This window comes from Lepidochelys olivacea (genome assembly GCF_965140295.1).
Source record: "Lepidochelys olivacea isolate rLepOli2 genome assembly, chromosome: 17".
Taxonomy (NCBI): domain Eukaryota; kingdom Metazoa; phylum Chordata; order Testudines; family Cheloniidae; genus Lepidochelys; species Lepidochelys olivacea.
The window spans coordinates 13,260,441-13,284,127 of NC_140427.1; the positions used below are offsets into that span (position 1 = coordinate 13,260,441).

The window sequence follows — 23,687 nt, forward strand, 5'->3', positions numbered from 1 at the left end:
AGCTGTGGCGGGCAGTTCTCTCACTGCCCTTCTCACACTGAGGGTTTTGCTGTCCAAGGTGGGCATGGGATTCCCAGAGGGGCTGAGCTCCCCCAAACAATGGACTTCAGAGCAGGGGGACTTATTGCTTCTGGCAGTCCAGCACCTAAGAGCTGGAGAAATTACAAAGGCATGAGAGCATATCAAATCCAACTGGAGCTGAAAAGTAATTTTCTTTGGCCAAGATTTTCAACAATAGGAACCTACAGTAAGGCTCCTAAGTCTTTAGCTGGGCGCCCTGCTAGGGTGTACTACCCCTTTACAGGACAGTCTGGAGTTCACAGCTAAGATAACCTGTGTGTAGTCCAGGAATGCCCTGCCCTGTCCTTGGGACTGGGCTATATAAACAGGAAAAGAAAGCTGAATAAGAGATTGGGGACCAGAAGCCAGGCTGGCTGACCGAGGACAGGCCCCAGGTTACTGGCCTGTAGACTGTTTTGCTGACTATACATTTGGTGGCTCTGAGTCAGGGGCCTTCTGAACTGGGTTAAAGTGACTCATTCACCAACTTGACCTAAGGAAAAGGGGGAGCACCTGCTTGCCATCTAGACCAACAAGAGAACTAGGAATGTTGCAGGTGGCTGGAATCAGTTTGCAGATCACCTTAAAAGTGACTTATTTTTTGGGGGGTTAGTTTTGGCCTTCCACTTCTTGGGTCTTCTACAGGCATGTAAATAAGTGTCTGACTTTCAAAAGTGCTGAGTGGCTAGCAGCTGCCAGTGGAGCTGATGGGTGCTTTGCAATTTTGGTAATCAGTCTGCTTATTTATATTCCTAACTGTTGATTATTTTTAAAACCTTTTGGCCCTGGTTTTCATTTAGATTGTTGCAGAGGATAATCATAGGTAGCATGCCCTTTTCTCTTTCCTCCCTCCTCCTCCCCGTATGAAGTTCCCCATGTTGTTTGTCAATAGACTGTAAATGTTGCTCTTCAGTAATGATGATAATACCTAGTTGTTATACAGTGCTTTTCATCTTTCGCTCTCAAAGCACTTCACAGAGATGGAAACTGAGGAACAATTATTTCTAATGTTTCTGTTTTTTAATAGCATTTTCATGGTCTTAAACTATACTTGTCACTTTTTCATTAAAATGTTGCAGTGGTCATGTGGAATCAGAACTGAGTTGGTATTCCAGCTGGGGTTGTAACCAGGTCCCAACACAGTGATATGGGGAGATGCTGTTTTACAGATGCGATTTAAAATTGAGGGCTGACTGCTTGAGTTTTGTTAAAACTGCTGTGGCTCTTTTCATGATAATACATTGGTAGCCTTCATGTACTGGCCAGATTCCAAGGCTGATTATTACTTTCCGCCTCGCTAAATTGCCCATGCGATTTGAATTGGATATAGTGGTTGTCATTTCCTATTCTGAATAGTTGTTGCCTGATGTTTTAACAGCTGCTGTATCCACCCTAGTGACTGCTGCTGTATGTCATTGGTCGGTAAAGCGAGACCTTTATGCATAGAGGCCCTGATCTTGTGAACACTTGGACATGAAATCACAAAAGCATCCCTGTTCAGGAAAACACTTCAGCACATGCTGAATGGGGTCTTATTACTAGTGTGCTTATTCCCTATGGGTATGTCTATACTGCAGCTGGGAGTTGTGATTCCCAGCTCTGGCAGAGAGATTTGTGCTAGCTCTGTTCAAGCTAGTACGCTAAAATAGCAGCGTGGATGTTGTGGCACAGGTGGTAGGTTGGCATAGGCTCCTGAGCCCAAGGCAACCGAGCTCTGGATCTAAGCGTGGGTGACTAGACCAAGCAACCATTCGTGCCGCAATAGCCACACTCCAATTTTTAACACAGTAGCCTGAGCAGATCTAACTCACGTCTGTCTGCCCAGGCTGTAAGGCTCATTCCCAGCTGCAGTGTACACATACCCTAAGAGTTCTCCTGTAGCTCAAGCCCTGTGTTTTCGTAATAACATTATAGGATTGGGCCATGTGTTCGCAGTATCCATGCTGCTCCTGATACTTGTCTTCTCTAATGTTGGATTTACTTAATTTCCCAAAAGGAACTGAAATATCATTATTCCTGTCGGCCTGTTTAACAATAAATCTGAAGAATGTTTTTGCTGATGGCTGGATATAATTTGGTTTGCTGCTCTTCTTTTATTTTCAGGAACATTACACTTGATTTTCTACTGTGAGTATAAATTTTACATGACAGTCTCCTGGAGCCAGCCTAGAAATAAAAATCTTTCTTAATCACCAAAGGAAATTTGGTAAATGATTTATAGAGATAAGTATGTTAAAGTGGAAAAAATAGTGAGGTCTCTGGATCTACTTAGTAAAACAGTTTTCAGGCCTCAGCACAAACATTTAGTTAAGGTTTTATTTCCAGCGATTTTTAATCAAATAAACAGAACAAAGACTATGATTGGGATAATGAAGTGGTGATAATAGCTTACAAATATTGGTGTAGAAGTACAATGGGTCACAGAGAATCTCAAAGTTTAGTGGTACGATTTTGGTAGGTGAGCAAGAGACATGAATCATAGTTAGTTCTCTACTTTTTTTTAGTCCTCAATCTAGCAAAACACTTAAGCACATGCTTAACTTTCAGCATGTGAGTAGTTCCGTTGGCATGCTTAAGTGCTTTTTGGATAAGGGGGTCTTGGTGAGGGAATTGGTAGTGGTATATTCCCAAAGCATCTCTGTAGATTATTCCTGTCCTTTCATTGGAAGGATTGTAGATTTGGCCAGTAACAGTTGGGTTAAATGAACTCCCATCCAAGGACCAGATATAAAATGTAGAAGAATTGACTGCAGGATTTTGCACGTCTTTAATACAAATACACATTTTGACAAACGGATTTCTCTGCATTGATAACAGGGAAATATATTGAGGCTATAGAAGAATGAGAAATGGTTTTATGGATTTCAGCCTTGGTACCTAAGGATAAAAATAGCTGATCATTAAATCTGAAAATTTTATAGATCTGATTTGCATTTGCCTCTTTGTCCTGGCTGGTACAACTTTCTTGTGTAGAGAAGCTGTCAGTATTTACAGGATCCGGTCCTGAATCAGTTTGACATTTACTTAGTCGATTTCACTTTCGGTTCTCTTGCACTTCCACCACTGATGCAGAGCACAAATGGTTTGGAATGCAACCACTGTAGGGGGGTATCTATATTTTGTAAATAAAACTATAACTTTTTAAAGGAACATCTCAGGTTCTCTTTGACATTATAAACCTGGGGTCAAATCTGAACTAACACTGGCCTTATCTTCACTGCTTAAAAAGATATTTTCTTACAGCCTGGTAACAAAATTCTCAGTGGAGATAAGATAGAGTTAACCAGAGATCAGCCCTATACACCTGCCTGGGGCTGACTGTGCCTAGGTTATCTGGCAGTAAAACTGAAGTGCCTTGTCCTCCCTATGTTTTTTACTGCCAGAGAGCCTTTTTTTTCCTTTTTTTCAAGCCAGTGAAGACAAAGCCCAAGGGCTAATCTACGCTAGAAGCTATTCAGCTGTGTCACTGCAGTGCGTCTGATGCAGATGTTCTGTGCTGAGGGGAGAGTGCTGTCCTGTCGGCATAATAAAACCACCTCAGCAAGAGGCAGTACTGTTTTTGTCTGAATGACTGTGTTGGACATTCTAAAGAGAGGAAGTGAAACCTCATTGCTATGTGCTACTTGAGTTAAACTTGTAAGTAGACTAGGTGGTATAGTTCACTTGGGATGGTGTCTTCTGAGAGCCTGGAAACTCAGGTGTTGTAGTGATTAGGGAAAGGCTAGTTTGAGCTCTCCCACAGGCTGGGAGTTAAGCCTGGATGAATCAGATGGGGCCACTTTACTCTCAGAACCAAGAATCTGTTTGCTAAAACTCTGTCACCAGGTTGCTTTACAAAAGCTTGGAGGCTTCTGCATTAAAATTAGGGGCTGAAATCTGGGATTTGTTGACCTCATGGCCTTTGAATTTATTTGCTGTGTCTTGGATTTATTGGTCTTATGCACGTTGCATATCGTAAATTGATGCATGGCTACAGCTTTCTTTTATAGCAAATCCCTGTAACAAGTGATTGTTTCTGTGTGATAAATTGTGGCCAAGGTTATGATAACTTTACTCAGGACTTAAGTTAGATTGCTTTTGGAGTAAGATGCTCCTCAACCCGAGAAAGGGCATCAAAATCTGGCTGCTGGAAATTACTATTTTTCTATCTTCAGAGGGGCTGCCACTCCAAAAGTTAACCTTGCCTACTGCTCCCATGTTTATAATAAACCACCTGCCATGGCCACCAGGAATGAAACAGTGGTCCTAAAGTTGTGTCTGTGTGGAAGAATTTAAGCTATTCTATGTTTTGATAAGGGTTAGTACTTTGCAATTCAGATCCTTTTAAAATGTTGTCTCAGGCCAGGGTGCAAGTCAAGGCTCTTTGTCAAAGAGAGAGCAGGAAATACTAATGAAAAATCCAAAAGCTGGTTTCTGCAGTAGCTTCCTATTTATAATCTAATACCTACCAAGTATCTGCAATGTTGGAGTAAGACAATAGTCCTTTTCATGAAGGATTTATGTAATCTAATCTTCCACAAGTCTTTTTTCCCATTTAAGCAAAGCTACCTTTGCATTTCGTTTGTACCACTTACGGTACTTATTTAATCCCATTAGGCACAGAATATGAATTTACTTTGAAGACCAGGTGAATAAAATTTCTTATTTTAGTATAGAGATAATATGGGTGAGGTAATATCTTTGATTGGACCAACTTCTGTTGGTGAGAGACCCCGTCTTTCAAGCTTACACAGAGCTCTTCTTCAGTCTGCTTATGTCTAAGGAAGGTATATAACTATTCAGAAGACTTTGCTTTAAGCAGTAGAATAGAAATCCCATACATTTTGGGTGTATTGAACACGTAACAATCTGACTTATAACTCCATGAACATGCTGAGTTCACTTTACCAGAGGATTCTCACACTTTAATGGAGGAGGATGTTAAATCAGCACGGTGCCTGACTGCATGCCTGATCCTGCCCTCCCAGGGAGGAGGAAATATCTGCAGGCATCTCTCTCCTAGTGTCTCATTAGGTATGGGTTTCCCATGAAAAAGGCTAAGTTTGCCCCAAATCTGTTGGAGCTTGGTGGTCTGCAGAATGCCAAGGCCCACTGTGTGTAAGCCCAGAGTGCTTCTACTGGCATTGGCCATTGTGGGCCCTGCTTTTGATTCCCTAGCAACACAGCTCACTGGTGGGAGTGGCGAGTTCTGATTTGGTAGCGTTTTGTACCTGCTTTGCACAGATATGCACAAGATGCAAGGCAATTGGGAGTCAGGCCTGAGGTCTGATCCTGAGCTGCTGAGTACTTACAGCTCCTACTGAAATCAGTTGCAGATGTTCACGATCAAGCACAAGCTTGAGCATTGCTTTTGTAACTCGTGTTATGGATTCTGTGCCTTCTCCCTCCTTGAAGGGAAATTTTTCCTCTTTCTTCTAACTGTACCTGTGCAGGGCCATTTATAGTAACAATTGTGATGTACATCCCCCCCATCTGAAATTAGAACTGGTATGTTCTGTGGAGAATAATTGTATCTGATCTACAAAAAGATGAATGTTAAGGAGGAGGGAATTAAAAAGAGATGACTTAAGAAAAAACAAAACAGACTAATCCCTCTTGGTTTATGAAGCAGGAAGGGAGCACTTTGTCAAGCTGACATGCAAAACCTACATTAGCAGATTCTGGAATGATGGATAGTAAAGAGAGCACTGTCTCCTATATTGGCTTTAGCTGATTGCTCAGATGTATGGGATAGTTTGGCTTTGCGATGTGGACAAAGTCAAAGCTTGTATCTAGAACAAACGCTCACTTGCAAATTGTACAGGAGTGGAAAACTTCTTGACATGGTTCAAAAGTGAGATTTAATTGCATGGTAAAACTCCGGTAAGTTTCTGTGCCTGTGTCCAACATCAGTGGTGAGTGTCAGTTGTGTTCTCTGCTTCTCTAGCAGTGAGACATAAATTCTGACCATACTGATGGGTAACAGGATTCAAAAGTCTCCTCTGGAGAAAAAGGTTTTATCTCTTTGTCTACTGGATAATAATTTTGGATTCCAAAGCTTTTTATTGTAGGATTTTTATTACATTTTTGTTCTTTGTGCCCCTCCTTGGCAATTGGAAGATGCAATGTTTCGAGAAACGAATCAGTTGTACAATAATAATTTAATAGGAACAAATACAATGAGGAGTCTGGTGGCACCTTAAAGACTAATAGATTTATTTGGGCATAAGCTTTCGTGGGTAAAAACCCACTTCTTCAGATGCAACAGGAATCTAATAGGAAAATGCTGTTTTTCATCAAGGTTCCTATTGCATGGAGTTGTTTGAAATGTGTTTTCCTTAAGTAGAAGAGCCAGAGTCAGTGTGTTTGGCGTTTACTGCAAAAGTATGGCAGTGCCAATAACTCGTTCTTGTTGTGGACAGAGGGGAAAAGATCGGTAGAGAATACTTATGAGTGTCTCTGGTGTGATGCCTAGATTTGCCTGGTTTAAGTATTCCCTGGTATAGTAAAGGTTTAAGAATTTTGCGGGAATAGGTTGTGCCATGTGGTATATATTGAACAGGCTTCTAGCCTGCTCAAATACTGTACTAAGGCTGATTTTAATGAACTGAATAGCACTATGAGCTCCAGAAAAACCTCTCATAAGCAAATTTGCTACCTCTCAGAAGTTTGCCCTGATTTGATATCGATGAGGATTCTATAGGAAAAAAGAACGGTGAGGATAGCAAGAAAAAATTCTGACTGAGGGGCTGTGGCGTTGCAGTCCCATGCGCAAGGTCTCAGTGTCTGAAGTGGGGAGCAGGGCCCTGTCCCAAGGGACAGGAGCTGCCACTGTTGGTTGATGGCGGGGTGGGATCGCTCTGCAACCCCTCCCCTCCCTCACAGGGCCTCCCAACTCTCCCCCACCCCCAGATAAAAAGAGCTAACACAATTTCCCCAAAATGAAATGAAAAATTATATATATAAAAAAATTTCACAGAGCTCTATTTTTATATAGGGATCATTAAATTTCTCTAGTCTGACCTTCTGCAAATCATAGGCCATGGAATATCACCTGATGATTCTTCAATTGCCAGTTAGATCAGAAATAGGGCCTATAACTTCATTTACAGTCATAGGGTAAAATTTTCAAAAGTACCTACATCACTTAAGCTCCTGAGTCTCATTTTCAAAAGTGACCTAGACACTTTGGAGTCTGTCATTTAGACACAGTTGTTGTTGTTGTTCATAGGGTTGCCAACCCTCCCGGTTTCACCAGGAGTCTCCCGGAATCAGGCTTTATCTCCTGGAAGCTACTGAAGCCAATCCAGGAGATTTTAAGCTGTTAAAAGTCCGGTGGTGTAGCGGGGCTAAGGCAGGCTCCCTGCCTGTCCTGACCTCACACGGGTCCCGGAAGCGAAAACATGTCCTTGCAGCCCCGGGGAGGGGCGCGCGGGAGGGGGGCGAAGAGAAGGGAGTCTCCGCGTGCTGCCCTTGCCCTGAGCACTGCCGTTGCCCTCCGCAGTTCCCATTGGCTGGGAGCTGCAGGGGCGATGCTTTCAGACAGGGGCAGCACATGGAGCCCCCTCCCCAGGGGCCGCAGAGACGTGCCGGCTGCTTTCAGGAGCAGTGCGGGGCCAGGGTAGGCAGGGAGCCTGCCTTAGCCCTGCTGTGCCGCTGACTGGGAGCTGCCTGAGGTAAGCGCCGCCCAGCTGAAGCCCTTACCCGCTACTGTACCTATCCTCCTGCCCCAGCCCTGAGCCCCCTCCCACACCCAACCTCCCTCCCAGAGCCTGTACCCTGCACCCTAACTCCCTCTCAGAGCCCTCACCCCCTCCAGCACCCCAACCCCTGCCCAGCCTGGAGCCCCCTCATGCACCCAAACTCCTTCCCAGAGCTTGCACCTGTACCCCAACTCAGCCCGGAGCCCCCTCCCACACTCCGAATCCCTCAGCCCCAGCCCAGAGCCTACAATTCTTCCCTCAACCCAACCCTCGCCCGGTGAAAGTGAGTGAGGGGAGGGAGGGGGGATGGAGTGAGCGGGGCGGGGCCTCAGAGAAGGGGCTGGTGGGAGCAAGGGTGTTTGGGTTTGTGTGATTAGACAGATGGCAACCCTAGTTGTTCATCATGAGTAAAATTCAATAATGAGTGAAAAATTTTTAAGTGTTGTAATTGCTCTGGCTATACAAAAATATATTAAGTATGTTGTAAATAACTCATGAAGTATGTGGACATAAAAAGCTACATTTGCACTGTATTGCCTAGGGAATACTGACCAAACACATCTATAAAAGCCACGTTAGTATGTCAGTGTTATGTTGACAGCATACACGCAGAAGTTAGATAAACATAAATTTTTTTTTTTTTTTTGGAAGATTGTAATGTAATGCTCCTTTATTTCTCAGAATCAGGAATCTTAACATGCAAGAACCAAAAACCAGAGACACACAAAGGAGGCTGCTCCCTTATGCAGAGTCTCACAACTCATCCCACCTTTCTCTGGGCTAACTCTTTGCAGGCTGACTGCTAAAGAACCAGAGTGCACTCTTCCTTACAGAGGCCCAGAGTCTGCAAGGAGTACAAGGAAAACTCCTGAGAATTTTAAGTGGCAGCTTATAATGTTAACAGTTTTCAATACAGCCCAGTCAAGAAATATAAAAACACAAAATAGATCTGTTGGTGTCCTGCAAAGAGACTAGTTTATTGTAGAAGGAACTCCTTGGTTTATGCATCTGGTTTTGCTAGTGGAATGAAGCAAATCTAAAGAAGAGTTTTCCTTAAGTGCCTCTAAAAAAATCTTAATTATCTCTGTGAGATTGTTAGTGTAAAAAATAGTCCTCTAGGAGTTTGTTGTTCAGTTTTTTGAGAATAATGGACCAATAATTTGTAAAACCCAGTTGCTTCTGTGAAGCCATTGGTCAGTAAGAATGGTTTATAATTGCTGATGAATGCTCTCATATATGCTCTCATAGTCAAGGATATATTATCTCAGAGTACCAGACTGTACTGTATCAAGGATACACCTTATTTCAAATGTGGCAGCTCACGTCCTTAGGTAGGCAGACATTATAAAATATTATTAGTAATTTTCTGAAATCTCAGCTCTCTTTCAATATATTGATTTTACAGTTGATCTGACTCTTATGGCTGTGAATGGATTGCTTCAGTGTGCTTTACTGCTCTTTTCTCCTGCTACACTCCCAGCTGTTCACTAAGATCTGAATCAGTTGGTTATCTAATCTACCTTGATTATAACCTTGTGATGATGGGAGCTAGTGTTTTTCCCTTCTGTATTTATGCCCCATGACTGTAGAATGCACTTTCTGCTGCTGTTGATAATTGTTGGTCTAGGTCGATATTTTAAACAAGGTTAAAGAAATGTTCCGTATGTTTGTTGCTCCTTTTAATTGTTGTTAATCATGGATATTTTCCTAGAGCTGAATTATACACTGCCCTCAACTCCCCCTGCGAAGGGTGATTTTAGAAGAGATGTGTTTTGTATTATTGGAGCAAGTCGGAACTATTCATTGGCATATGTTGTTTTCTTTTTCCAAAGTGACATGTTTGTATCTTCCTCCTAGATGCCATTTCTACAACTTTTAATTTCCTGATTTAGCTTGGTCTGTGTCAGAGGAATCCCATTTAGAAGAAGAGCATATAGTTTTTTGCAGCCTTTGTCAGATCGTGCTAGTTCCAATAGCAGCAATGTTAAGTGGCGCTGTTCCATGTGTCGTTGCGTTTGGAAGGATGAGGAGCGTAGATTTTTAAATAAAACTTTTGCATTTCCACACCCTCAAATTTCTTCTCAACTGAATTATCACTTGGACAACAGTCTGTCAGCTTTTATTATTCATAACATTTTAACTAGAGTTACTGTGATAGCTGTCTGAATTGAAATACCGATTGCTTTTTCTGGGAACATAAGGCATGTAACGTTAGACAGTAAATGTTAACATTCCAGTGTTTTGGCTTGTAAACTCTTAAAGTGTAAGATGTCTTATTCTATGTTAGTTCAGTGCTTACTACAGTGGGGTCCGTACATAAGAACAGCCATACTTGTTCAAACCAAAGGTCCATCTAGCCCAGTATCCTGTCTTCCGACAGTGGCTAATGCCAGGCGCCCCAGAGGGAATGAACAGAACAGGGAATCATCAAGTGATTCATCCCCTGTTGCCCATTCCCAACTTCTGGCAAACAGAGGCTAGGGACACAATCCCTGCCCATCCTGGCTAATAGCCATTGCAGGGGTCCCTATACGCTGACCTAATACAAACACTAATAATATGTGGCTATTTTTGCTGGGTTAGTGCTGATGATTACATATAAGGATTACTCACATGTAACACATTGAGGGATTGGACCCTTAGTCATTTTTATATACTTTTTTTTTTTTTAAATGAAAAAGTGAGTGAGTTTAGTCTTTTTCTTCCCCACTCAGCCTACACTTGAAGTATATTGCCCTCTGGAAGGATGTTACTTCAGTTGCAGTATTAATCCCTGATGCTTGCTAATTTTTTTCCTATCTCTTTGGGCAATATTTCAGTGTTCTTCATCTGTTTCTCTCAGAGCTACTAATGATTAGCTAATATTTTTTTGTAACAGTTGGGTTGTTAAAGTGATTGATAATATACGTTGACTGCAGTTATTAAATATCAGTCAGCTCTCCCATTTAAAAATACTATTCATATACTTGTAGCAGTTTCAGTTTCACAAAGTTGGGTGAAGTGTGTCAGACTTTTAAAACAGACTAAAATTTCGATCTGAAAGTACCAGTTGAGATCTAGATGACAGGAAACCAAATGACTAATCTGTACAGTACTTCATTATTACAGAAGGAAATCTGCATGGGCACAATAGGTTTATCACTTTCCCCAATTTAAATTTTAAAATATTTAATTTCCTTCATGTAAAATCCTCCTTCCATTTTCAGAATTCTGTGGCTCTCCTTTAATCTTTACCCTCAATTAAAAACATCTCCTGTCACCTCTTACTGATACAAGTGGGCACTTACACAATTTAAGTGTGCTTATTCATTACATTTACTCTAACGTACACTTAATGGTATTATGAGGTGTTGGTAAATTTTGGGAGAACATTTTACGGCCTTTTCCCAGAGATCTTGCTACAAACCAATGGTACTCAAGTGGATAACACATTCCAAGTAGATACTACAGCTGTGCATGGTGCCTTGTGAATTGCACGTGTTTCTTAAATCTTTGGTTCTGCCCTGAGCTGTCAACACTTCAGTTAGGCTAAGGGGCATGCTATCTGCTACATATAGTGGCAATTACCATGATTTTGCAAAGAGATTCTCACCCCATTTGTATCTTGGCTAATTTTTTCCCCATTTTTATTTTGTCATTATTAACAACCATGACTTTTCCATTCATGTATTAACAAATATTGTAATTCTTAGCCCGTATTTGTTATATTGAAAAGATGTTTTTGTGTTTGGTCAAATTCTGTGTATTTTTGGTCAAATTCCCCAAAATGCTAACCATATCTCATAAAATCTGGCTGATCCTGATATAAGGCTGTCTATCTTTTCCCCCCATTGAATGGATTTCACATACTTCATTTCTCCATCTCCATGCTAGTAATCTGTTCTTTTCCAAAAAGGGGCTATTGTAGATCTGACTTCTGGCAGTAGTTGTGTTTTCAATGTGTCCTTCCTTGAGTCAATAACCTCCTTTAGATTGTAACCCGGTAGAATTGCTATGGGTTCTGTGAGTAGCCTAAATGGAGTGGGTAGTTTTTCTTTACTGGTATTCAATCTGCCTATTCCAATGGGGATTATTGAGACTGTGATGGAAATCCATACAAACGGGCATTTCCACTTTTTAATGAAAAGTTTCTGTTGGGGCTTTAACCTCCTGACAGGGCGGTATCTTCCTTCTCTGAGTCCCTAAGATTTGTGCATGTGTATTATCAGCATGTTGCATTTTCCGCATACACAGCAGAAATGCACTGGGCCCTGTTCTTATTTTTATATGACATTCCAATGTTACCTCTAGACTTAATTAATGCAGGGCACAAAACTCACTGATTACATTTGGAGTGTATTCTTTCTGACTTTGGCCCTTTGCATCGATAAACTTGTATTAAGAGCCGTTAGTTTATTTAACATTACGTTGAAGCTACAAATATTTATTTTTCAGTCCTAGCTGACCCTTGGGGAGCAATTTCTGATTTAATTGGTGTGACAATCTCTACCCCTGTGTTCACCCTTTTTACAAGACTATGATAAATTTTGTACCAAGTATGCCCTGTGAGGTATCATTTGAAAACTCATAATCCGCTGAACATTAAAGTAGTGGTTAAATATGTGTGGCAACACGGTTTGTAAAGTTATAAAATTCTACTGTATAAGACATATTCCAACTATGGGGAAACAGCTTCAAACCAGTTCCCCGGGGACAAAAGGCTAGCCAACGCCTCAGCCAGGTATCAACAAAATCAAATGGACTATCATCTGTTACGTGGCCATTCTTTGGCAGGAAGAAGAGTATAAGCAAAAACATTTACATAGCAGCAAAGAAAACAGCTTGGAGGTTCCTGTCCCCCAGACCTCTTGTCTTCTGAAACTGAGCTGGAAATGATCTTCAAAGGGAAAAGAGAACTATAAGAAATGAGAAGAGATTCCCCCAAAATACTCCTGCCTTTCTCTCTGCCTATGAAGCCACAACACCTGAAAGAGAGAGAGAGAAAACTTTGAACTAGGAGTAGGGTCCTGGCTGAAAGGATTTCAGCCAGTGAGACTGCAAAAGTGTGTGGTGAGAGACATTTTTATTTAAATTCGTTAAGTTAGGTGTTAGTTGGATTTTACTTTTTAGGTTCTTTGTAACCAATCCTGACTTTTATGCCTCATTACTTGTAATCACTTAAAATCTTTCTTTCAGTAGTTAGTAAACGTGTTTTATTGTTTTATCTAAACCAGTGTGTTTGGATTGAAGTGTTTGGGAACCTCCATCTGAGATAACAGGGTCTGTGCATATCATTTTCTATTAATGAAGCGATGGACTTTCTATGAGCTTGTATTATCCAGAAGCAAAAATCTGGGCAGTACGAGATGCACACTTCTGGGGGGGGGGGGGATGTCTGGGGCTGGAAGTTTGCTGGTGTCGCCATATAATATAGTACATGACTGGCGGGCTAGAACACTCATGTAACGTAGCTGGGAGTAATTTACATGCTAGAGGCTGTGTGGGAGCAGATCAGGAGTGGTTATTCTCACAGCAAAGCTGTGTAAAAGGCACCCCAGGTTAGAGTTGAGGGACACAGCTGGTCAGCAGTCCAGATTGTACCCTGAGTAATGTCACAATTGCTTCAAAAATGGTCAGGCATGCAGTGCAGAAGAGATTTTACTGAAGTTTAGATTTTTTGTAATCTTTGGTTTCCTTTCCCACCAATAACCTTGTAAAAGATGCTGTATCCTTAGCATTCCCATAGTTCTTTCTCTCTTTAATAATCAATTTCATGACCTTGCTGTTATCTCTCCTCCGAACTTTCCTTTTGCTAATTCAGTTATATCACAAAAGCCTTCACCCTACCATTCCCAGAAGGCAACAAGGTTATGAACAATGGAGAGCCAGAGGGGGAGGACAGATACTTCATTCATGCCAAACTCTGGGCTTAGAAATCATTCCCTCTTCTTGATGTGCCAGGATACTTGTCACATGGATTAGAGTCTTTTAGAAGTGATATCACTCGTTAAAGTAAATTAAATTAATGTTGTTATTGTGTCTTCATTGATTATCTCAGCTGCTACAGGTGGGCTTTCTACGCATTGTAACTGATCCAGAATTTGGCAGCTAGCACACCAACTTTCAAGAGGGATGCTGTTGGTTTCCGGTAAAATGTATATTAATCTCAGGTTTCTTCTCTTCTATAAGCTTTTGTGTTAGTTTATCATATCCAACTGTTGTTGACTCTTTATATGCAAGGTCCTACAAGAGGTGTATCCCTTCAAGGACTTCGGGGGTTCAGCTTTTAAGGCTAGCAGTAAAATTTTTAAAAGTGCCTCAGGGCATGGCAACACTTGCAGATGTAGAGCACTGTGGGTTAAACCCGCCTTCGTAGAGCGCAGTAGGGAAAGCGCTGCAGTCTATCCACACTGACAGCGCACTGGCGTGGCCACATTTGAGGCACTTGCCATGGCATTGGGAGCAGTGCATTGTGTGCAGCTATCCCAGCATGCAAGTGACTGCAACGTGCTTTTCAAATCGCGGGGGTGGGTGGGGTGGAGTGTGACAGGGAGTGTGTTGTGTGTATGTGGGGAGAGAGAGAGTGGGTTTTTGGGATGCTGAGAGTGCGTCAGCATGCTGTCTTGTAAGTTCAGACCCCCCTCCTCTCTCTGACTCACTCAAACAAATAGTAAATATTTGCTTTTTCTCGGAGCTGATAAGCAGCCGACTTCTCCAGAACAGAGCTTTGAAAGGGCATTTCCGCATTTCTGCAGCCGATTTCACAACAATGAGAAGAGTGGCCACTTGACTTAAGGGGATTATGGGACGTTTCTGGAGGCTGATCAGAGCGCAGTAGAGCAACACCTTGTTCACACTGGCGCTGCAGCGCTCCAGCGGGGGCACAGCAAACGTTATTCCACTTGCCGAGGTGGAGTACCAGCAGCGCTGTAGCTGCGGAGTCAGTGTGCTCTACATGCCTTGCCAGTGTGGATGGGTAGTGAGCTAGTGCGCCCGGGGCTCCTTTATTGTGCTGTAACTCGCAAGTGTAGCCAAGCCCTAGTCTGATTGAAAGTGAACAGTAATTAGGCTGCTAAGACCCAGCTCCTCAAAGGTCTCTAGGCCCATAACTGCCTTTGATTTCAATGGGAGCTAGGGGCCTAGATACCTTGGAGGATTTGGGCCCAAGTTACTTTAGGCACTCTTGAAAATTTTACCCTTTTTCCTTGTATACCACCATGACATGCTGAGGCTTTTTTGCTCATAATGGGCAGAAACGCTAAGGCACAAAGGGCTGGATTTTTAAGGTGCCTACAGCTGCAGGTAGGTGCCTATCTGCATCTTTAGGCACTTAAATACCTTTTAAAAACCTGGCCCAAGATGCTTTGAAATATTAACTAAAGGAGCAGTGAGTCTTCAACCTTTGTTTTCAGGCAGTGGCACCCAGTCTGGTTTTGTCTGCTAGTCCTTTGTTAGTAAGTGATCCAAAATGGATTCTAGATTTATATCTATATAGGTATAAACACTATATATTTTTATATGCTGTAGATTGTAACTAAATATTTTAGTTTACTTAAAGGTGAAAGTTTCATAAAAATCAGGTGGAAAACGATGTTATATGGAAACTAGATGTATACAGACCTGAGGAAGTGTGATGTTCCTGGGAGTTGGGAATGGTACTTGAAACCTTTTGGCTATCAGCAGGCAGTGTTGCCTAGTGGATAGAGCACCATGCTGGGACTTAGGAGCCCTGGGTTTTATTCCTGGCTCTGCCACTGACCTAATGGGTGATTTTGGTCAAGCAGGGTGGATAAAAATCAATGATTTTTAAAAAAAAAAATTTAAAAATTGGATTTTTTTAATTTAAATCGGATTTTTTTGATAAAATGCTTTGTAGGAAAAAACCTACCTAAAGATAGTTTTAATTAAGATACACTATAGCTCAAAGATATCTCATCATGGAATAGGGATTATAAGTTCTAATTCTATAGTATGAGACAATATATTCATGTAATGTTTAAGAAACATTTTGTAAATGAGTTCCAATAGTTCATGGATTAGGGACCCAATTTTATGGGGTTCCACAGGCTTCTGTATAGATTATTTTGGTCTACCCAGTGGGACTCAGTGCTCAGTCTAAAGATACCATCCGAGATGCTTAGTTTTGCAGTTCTCAAACTGTGGATTTGTAGTCTCCAGAGGTAACATGCTTGTTAACAGCAAAAATGTTTTTAAATAAATAAATATATAGAGGTGAGAAATAACAGACCTCAACTCTATTGTCCCTCTGCAATTTTGTGTACACAGAGTCAATCCCTTACCTCTCTCTAAAAGTGCAAAGTTTCAAAAAGTTCAATGAATAGAAGATTGTTGGGGGCGGAATAGATCTGGACAAGGAGAAGAAGTTTGGAGATAAATGTGAGAAGCGAGGGACATATGCTTGTTTTGTTAAAATATTATGTATGCTGTTGAAGAAAAAAATCCAGAATAATTAACATTGTTGTTTTAGTTAAATAAAACAATTTAAATGTCTGTCTGGTGGTGATCTCCTCCTAACACAGCATGGCAAGAAAATCCTCCAAATATTAATGATTAACCTGTTGAATTGGAGATAGTTCCCCTCCCAATGACTTCATAAATATCTGCTTTAATTACTTTTGGTAAATGAACTAATCAAACAATCATCCATTTTCTGATATAGCTGTAAAACTAATCTGAAAAGTTTTCAAAATAAATCACTGTTTAAAAATGTATAGTGTGTACCTTCTAAAAATGAAACCTACATCTATCTCTGAGTTGTGAAGAATATGTATTAAAGTTATAACAACCAACAAGAATGCACTTTTATGTAGAAAACCATGATTAAATCGAGTCTTTCTGACTCGTGATTTAAATCAAATCCACCCTGTGGGCAAGTCACTTCCCTTCCCTCTGCCTGTTTCCCTATCTTTAAAAAGTGGATAATGATACAGTACTGACCTCCTTTGTGCAGCCTATTGAGATCTACTAATGAAAAGTTCTATATAAAATCTCCAGGTATCATTATTATTGTGAATATAATATAAGAGCTAGGTATCATTATTAGCATATACTTCTGGAGTGAGGAAATATTTAGTATATTTTGTAATAAACTGGTTAGTGTGTATGTGTACAACTCACCTATACTGAATGGAATTAGAATGGCTTATGAAATTCTGCCCTAGGCCCTTTAATTCTGACAGCTAGCGGAGAGTCTCTTCTAACTCAAGTAGTGAAGGCCTGATTCTTCTGCTCCAGAAACATTTGATTTTTCTCCCTGCTGTTGCTGTGAATTTCTGGCCGTGGTATGCAATGTACTGACAACCGTGAAGTCTTTGGTTGCCATGGATTTGTTACATTATCTTTTCGAAGTAAGCTGGTACTGTTGAAACATTTTACAATGTACTCTCTGCCAAGGATGTAAAATGAGTTAATTGAAAAAACAATTTTGCTGGAAAATTGCTCTATAAATAATGTTTTATTCTACCAGCTTCTGTTTGGAATATAGTGAAAGATGAAGGAGCTGGGGGAATAAGGGGGCAAATGAGCTTTCTCAAAAAATAAAACTAGAGCATCACCTTATCCCATAGTTAAGTGGCTTCCTACTTACAGAAAGGTTGTTGCTAGTATCTGCTTGAGCAAACTTGCCCTAAGAAAGGGACTAGCAAGAAGAATTTTTGCTACAAGCTGAGGAAGTATCAGTTGGAAGTGACGGAGGAGGAGAAAGGCCTGGGTGTATTGGTTGATCGCCGGATGAGCCATCAATGTAATATGGCCGTGAAAAAAGGCTAATGCAATCCTAAGATGCTTCGAGTGAAGTATTTCCAGTAAAGAAAGGGAAGTGTTAGTATTGTTATACAAGATACTAGTGAGACCTTTTCTGGAACACTGGGTGCAGTTCTGGTCTCTTGTATTAAGAAAGACTAATTCAAACTGGAACAGGTGCAGAGAATGGCTCCTAGGATGATCCGAGGAATGGAAAACATACCTTGTGAGAGACTCAGAGGTTGGCTTGGTTAGCCTAACCAAAGGAATGCTCAGGGAAGATGTGATTGCTTTCTATAAATACATTAGAGGGATAAGTACCATGTAGGGAGAGGAGTTATTTAAGTTAAACACCAATGTGGGCACAAGAATGAAGGGATATAAACTGGCCATCAACAAGTTTATGCTTGAAATTAGATGAAGGTTTCTTACCATCAGAGGAGTGAAGCGCTGGACCAGCCTTCCAAGGGGAGCAGTGAGGGTAAAAAACCTAACTGGCTTCTAGACTGAACTGGATAAGTTTATGGAGGGGATGGTCTGATGGGACTGTCTACAATGACATGTGACCCATCGGCGACTGCTAGCAGCAAATATCTCCAATGTCTGGTGATAGGACACTAATTGGGGAGGGCTCTGAGTTACTACAGAGAATTCTTTCCCGGGTGTCTGTGTGGTGGGTCTTGCCTACATGCTCAGGGTCTTAAGTGATTGATTGCCATATTTGAGGTCGGGAAGGAATCCCCCCCCCCCCGCCAGGTCAGATTGGTAGAGGTTCCGGGAGTTTTTTTACCTTCCTCTGTAGCATGGGGCACTTGCAGGTTTAAATCCGTGTAATGGTTCTGTAAGTTGAAGTCTTTAAACCGCAATTTGAGGACATCAGTAACTCAGCCAGAGGTTAGGGGTCTATTGCAGGAGTGGGTGGGTGAGGTCCTGTGGCTTGCAATACGCAGGAGATCAGACTAGATGATCATGATGGTCCCTTCTGACCTTAAATCTATGACTATAAAGAGTGAAGCTGCTGAACAAAATCACTTTATTCTTAAGAGATGCACAGGGCCAGTATTATGCATGAACGTGTTTACTGTGGACATCCTAGGAAATAGGCTAGTGCAAGGAGAAATCCCAGTGCTTCGATAAAGCAGTTTTTGAAGAGAACAGCTTTGTGGAGAGCAGGTAGAAACCAAACAGTAGTGGTGGTGATGTGTTGATGAGATTCAGAGTTGCTGATGGATTGATGTTGGTTTATTTAATAGCATTGCAAATAATGCACACTTTTTTTTTTAATGGTTTATAGCACAGTCTTTATGGATTAGGTCGTGAATGGGACACACATTTTTTGGTAGTAATTTTAATTGTCACTTTTGTTTCCAATAAAATGCATTACTTGTCACAAGGGAGCTTTTTCCACAGCTACAGTGCATTTAGCGTACCATAGCAACGGTCAGACCCGGACCGGTGAAGGCTCCCTCTAGTCTAGTTGCTCGTCTCCATTACTGGCAATGTCACATGATTCATCTTGATGAAGTAAAATATCCATATTGCAACTAACGGTGAAATATCATACCACAGGGGGAGAAACTTTCTTGATTCCTGCTGGAACCAAGTGATTGTCCTGATAAGTAAATACTCCCATATGTAATTGTATATGGAGAGAGAGTGTTAGATGCAGTCATTCTAGATCAAAAGTTAGTTCATGTAGCATGGGTTATTCACTTTATTATCTAAATGACTGCAGTTCCCCCCCCTCACCACAAGTACTTGGAACTATAACTCTACAATAAAATGCTTTTTTTGGTGATAGTTTGAAGACTGTGAATTAGAAAGTAGGAAACATCAACGGCTCATTAAGTGGAGTACAAAGCAAGTGTCACTGAACTGAGTTTTCCTCTATTTCAGCAACAGCGCACAGTATATAGACTGACACTGGTGAAAGCTTGGAACGTGGATGAACTCAAAGCTTATGCTGAGCTGGTGTCCCTTGGTAAACCAGACTTCATTGAAGTTAAGGTGAGCTGCGTATCAGTGCTTTTCCACTACATAGCTTCTATTTTTTTTCCTCTCCACTTTCTGTAACACAATAATTCAAGATTACCCGAGCACTGAGCAAATAAATGACACAAGCATGGCTCTCCCACCACAAGTGGCTCGCACGCTCCTGGACAGGGGAGGCACACCGCTGCATGGAAGGGACTCCTGTCTGGGAGCGTGCAAGCCTCTTGTACACATTAGCACAGAGGTCCCCACACTGTGGGGCACGTCCCCTTGGGAGGGCCTAGAGGAATGTTCAGGGGTGTGTGCGGTTGCTGGCACCTCACTCCGCTACCGACCCCAGGCCTGGGGTCCTAGCTCCTGGCCCTGTGCCCGGGCCTTGCTCCTAGCCCCGCCTCAGCCTTGGCCCCCTTAACTCTGTCCATGTCCCCCGCTCCCGGAATTGCAGTCCTACTCCCGGCCCTGGCGACTACTGCATTAGCACGACCAGGGACAGCTGCCAATGAGCTTGGTGGCGGCCCCAGTGTGCAGGGCTGGGACGGTACAGCCATGCCGGAGGAGCTGCCTAGGCTGGGCACTGACTCCTGCAAACAGTGGCCTGACATGCTGCTGCAGTTCCTGGCCTAGTCACTGGCCATGGCCCTGCTCGTCTCGCTCGTTGTCGCTAGCGTCCTGCAACTCCATGGATATCTGCTTTATATCTGTGGACATAAATTTGGTATCCTTGGAGGGTTGCAGGCACAGTGCCACCAGCACAGAGACGGTATGTGGGCCAGAGTATCTCATGCTTATGTCCTTTAAGGGGAGAACGCATGCATTTTGCCTGTCAATGGAAGACTCTGCATATGGGAAGAAAGAGGTGGGAAACCTTCTTGGGGCTTCTCCATTCCTCTTGTCAGCCCCTGTACACGGCCCTCAATTACAGCTGGCTGAAAATTTTTGCAATGTACAATTTCAACATAAGCTGTATAGTTCTTAGGGTATGAAAACGACTCGTGCATTGGCTTTCTCATTTAAATTTGGATGGAAAAAAGGGGCGTTTTTTTCACAATGCACTTGGTACTGTACATTAAGACAGCAGCTAAGTTATAGAAGAGAAAAGTGGATAGTTCAATACCATAAAACACAAATAATTGGCTGGCATATTCACCTGATAGAAATAGACTATCAGCAAACTAGGTGAACCTCCATCTATTGCAGATCCTGCAATAGCCTCCGTTTCTCCACTTGAGTCATCACAGAGCTTTTAAATTGAAATGCACTGTCCTGTTATTTTAATGCATAAGAACTGCAGCAGTGTATATGTCCTTAAAAAGCAAGCTTAAATATGAAGCACCCTATTACTTACAGCATTTGCAGGCAATGCCCATTCAAGATGGGATTTTTCTTTTCCTGAGAACTGAACTGATCTGATCACTTTCTGAACCAAATGGCACAGCTGTCTATGCATCAGTGGAACATTTTTAGATTTGGATGACATTTCCGTCTCTTTAAAATGTCATGAAATTTTCTGACACTTTCCTGCAGCTGAGATTTGCTTGACACTTGATTATTTTGTTTAAATGGACTGTAATTTATAGTCAATGAAGGACAAACACTGCCTCATGGGTTTTTCAGTGGATTTTTTATTTTTAGTGCTTTTATTTTGGGGCAAGGCTTTTTTTTTTTAACCGTTTTTCTTTCATCTTTCAGTTCTTTAAAATGGGTGTAACATTTTAAAGGGGGTAAATTTTGTGCTGCATAGGAAAAAGCATCTCACACTAAATATAGCATTAGGCCAACCAGTAACCTTATTTGTTCCACATAGTTTTATTTGCCAGTTTCTGCTAAACAGCAGCATTTCTGAAGTGCAGAGGGTTTGGCTCAGTGGGGAAGGTGCAATAGTTTACTCCTCTTACTATGCTATCTCTGTGAATGTGATTACATGGTTTCTTACTTCAAGAGTGAAACTGATTTCCCTATTATTTTTTGGCCTCCCTTTCCTCTTGGCTGGTATCGAGAAATTGTGCATCCCAACAAGGATGATAGAGACACAGTTGTGACCACTTATACCCCAGTGAAATAATGCCAACATGGGAAGGCAACACCTACATCTTTGTCTTAACAACAATGGCTTATATCAGTTGCAATGACTTTGTCTTGGGATGTTTTATCTATTTACTTAAATTATTTTCCCCATTTGTACCTGAGCTCTGGCTGCCTAGTGTGGGGATGAGGACTATCGAGACCTCAGCTGAGGTCAGGGCCCCATTGAGCTATGCTGTATGTAAGTATAATAAGAGCCAAACCCACTCCAACTATCCCCTTGTTGCAGTCAGTAAGGTCTGCTGGAGATGCATTTGGCCCAGGAACGTAATCCAACAGTTTCGGCAATACTATGTGGATTAAGTGCAATGAGTCAAAGTTTAAACTCCTAGCAGCATGGATGTCATGTAGCACTAAGAAGGGATTAGATCCAGGGGCTCTAAGTATCGCAGAGCCAATTCTTTCTTTCTGCACTTGCTGGGTACAGTTTTATGTATTACTTAGAGTTCTTAGGTGCTATTTAACTTCTTGATCTCACTCCTGCTGATAGACATAGGGGTCTGTCCTTTAGCGCAGCTATAATATTTTTGATAGAGTAGTGCCCAGGAGAGGATGTACAGAGCTCTTGTGATGTTGAAATTTCCCTCAGATCTTTCTTTGATTTACAAGGTGGTATTTTTAATCCTTTGGGAATGAAGTAGATGGAAGAACTCATTGGAGACCAAGAGTCATCACAGTCCTTTTTGCCCTAGTTACACTAGTGCAATGGGTTCAAGAAAGGAGACCAAGAAAAGGAAAAGGAATTAGGTCCTGGAGAGCATCTGCTACAAAATGAGGCTTCATCTGTGGGATTTTTCTGGTTAAATACTTGAAATAAATTGTTAGTTTTAAATGAATGTAGCTAATCCCCTGTTGCTCCAGAAACACTCTGGAGTGTAATGGAAGGTCAAAAGATCTAGAATGTAATTCTGCTTTCATTTACACATCTTACATTGGTGCAACTCTGTTGAACCCTATTCTTCTCTCACTTAGTGGAAACTAGCATTAATTTTGTTGTTGGCAGTGGTTACCCTTGTGTAACACCTCTGGGTCAGGAGAATGAGGTTTATGGAGATCAAAATTAAGAGATCTGACTTATTACCTTATCAGATTTTTACCTAGAAAGCCACCAGTTTATATTAATAAACACGCAGTATCTTGCATTTTTTTTCAAATCAAGCGCATTCATAGATTCATAGCATTTAGAGCCAGAAGGGAGCATTAGATCATGTAGTCAGATGTTCTGTATGCATAGGCCATTAAATTTCAGCAGGGGTTACCCCTACATTGGGCTCAACAACTTATTAGAGAAACATGTGTGAAATTTAATAAAAGATTCAGTGTTTGGATCCTTAATAATTAATACCAAAGATATGGAAAACAAAGTGCATATGCAGAAGATTAACTTATTTACAAAAGCTCTGGTGGTGCTACGGGGATGAAAGCCAGATAAGCACCCAGAAAACAAATACACCTTTAAATGGCTTGGTTTACACAGCAAATCTGTTACACTAACATTGTTCATTGTATCTGTGCCCTTGTGTGCACTTACTTCAAACCTCTCTCTGCAAACTGACAGTAGCTTTCAGACAATGTGTGTGTGAGCGTTCATGTGTACATACCCTCTTGCAGCTCTGACCCTGATTTTGCAGACCCTCACCAGTCAGTGAAGTAAACCTGGCAATTGTGTGTGCGTGGCCCTTTGTACATAATTGATAAACAGACACTAACTTACCCAGGAACAGTTCGCCTGGAGAGCAGGCTGGCGCTACTAAAGAAAGGCCCAATTGTGCAGCCCTGAGAACACTTGATTTTGGTAGGCTCATGTAATGAGGAAAGCCTCTAGGATCGGGCCCATAATCTGTCCACTTCCTTTGTCATCTTTGTATTTAACCAATTTCTTTCACTTAAAATAAAATATTGGGCCAGATTCCCAGTTACCCAAAGGCTATTTTACACCATGCTGCTACTTCAAGGAAGAGCTCTGGAAGGGTAAAGGGGCCTTAAGTATAAATGAGATTCAGGCCCAGTATAATTTCCAAAAGCCTTTGTCCATTCAGTCTTCTGACCACTGCTGCTGCATTTGTCTAGCTACACCGCTCAGCACTTCAGAGATTCTGGGCTAGTGTATAAGGGATGGTGGATCCAGTG

The 23,687-nt window shown here is 41.7% G+C and overlaps 1 protein-coding gene across 3 annotated transcripts in view; it reads left to right on the top strand.

Annotated features, from left to right (window-relative positions):
* The window catches only part of LOC311532528 (S-adenosyl-L-methionine-dependent tRNA 4-demethylwyosine synthase TYW1-like), a 119,484-nt gene that overhangs the window by 71,614 nt on the left and 24,183 nt on the right, over positions 1-23,687 (top strand). For all 3 annotated transcript variants that reach the window (XM_084651056.1, XM_084651054.1, XM_084651055.1), the window contains exon 15: positions 19,380-19,490. In XM_084651056.1, the coding sequence (XP_084507182.1) occupies positions 19,380-19,490 (111 nt within the window). The remainder of the gene's footprint in view (positions 1-19,379; positions 19,491-23,687) is intronic.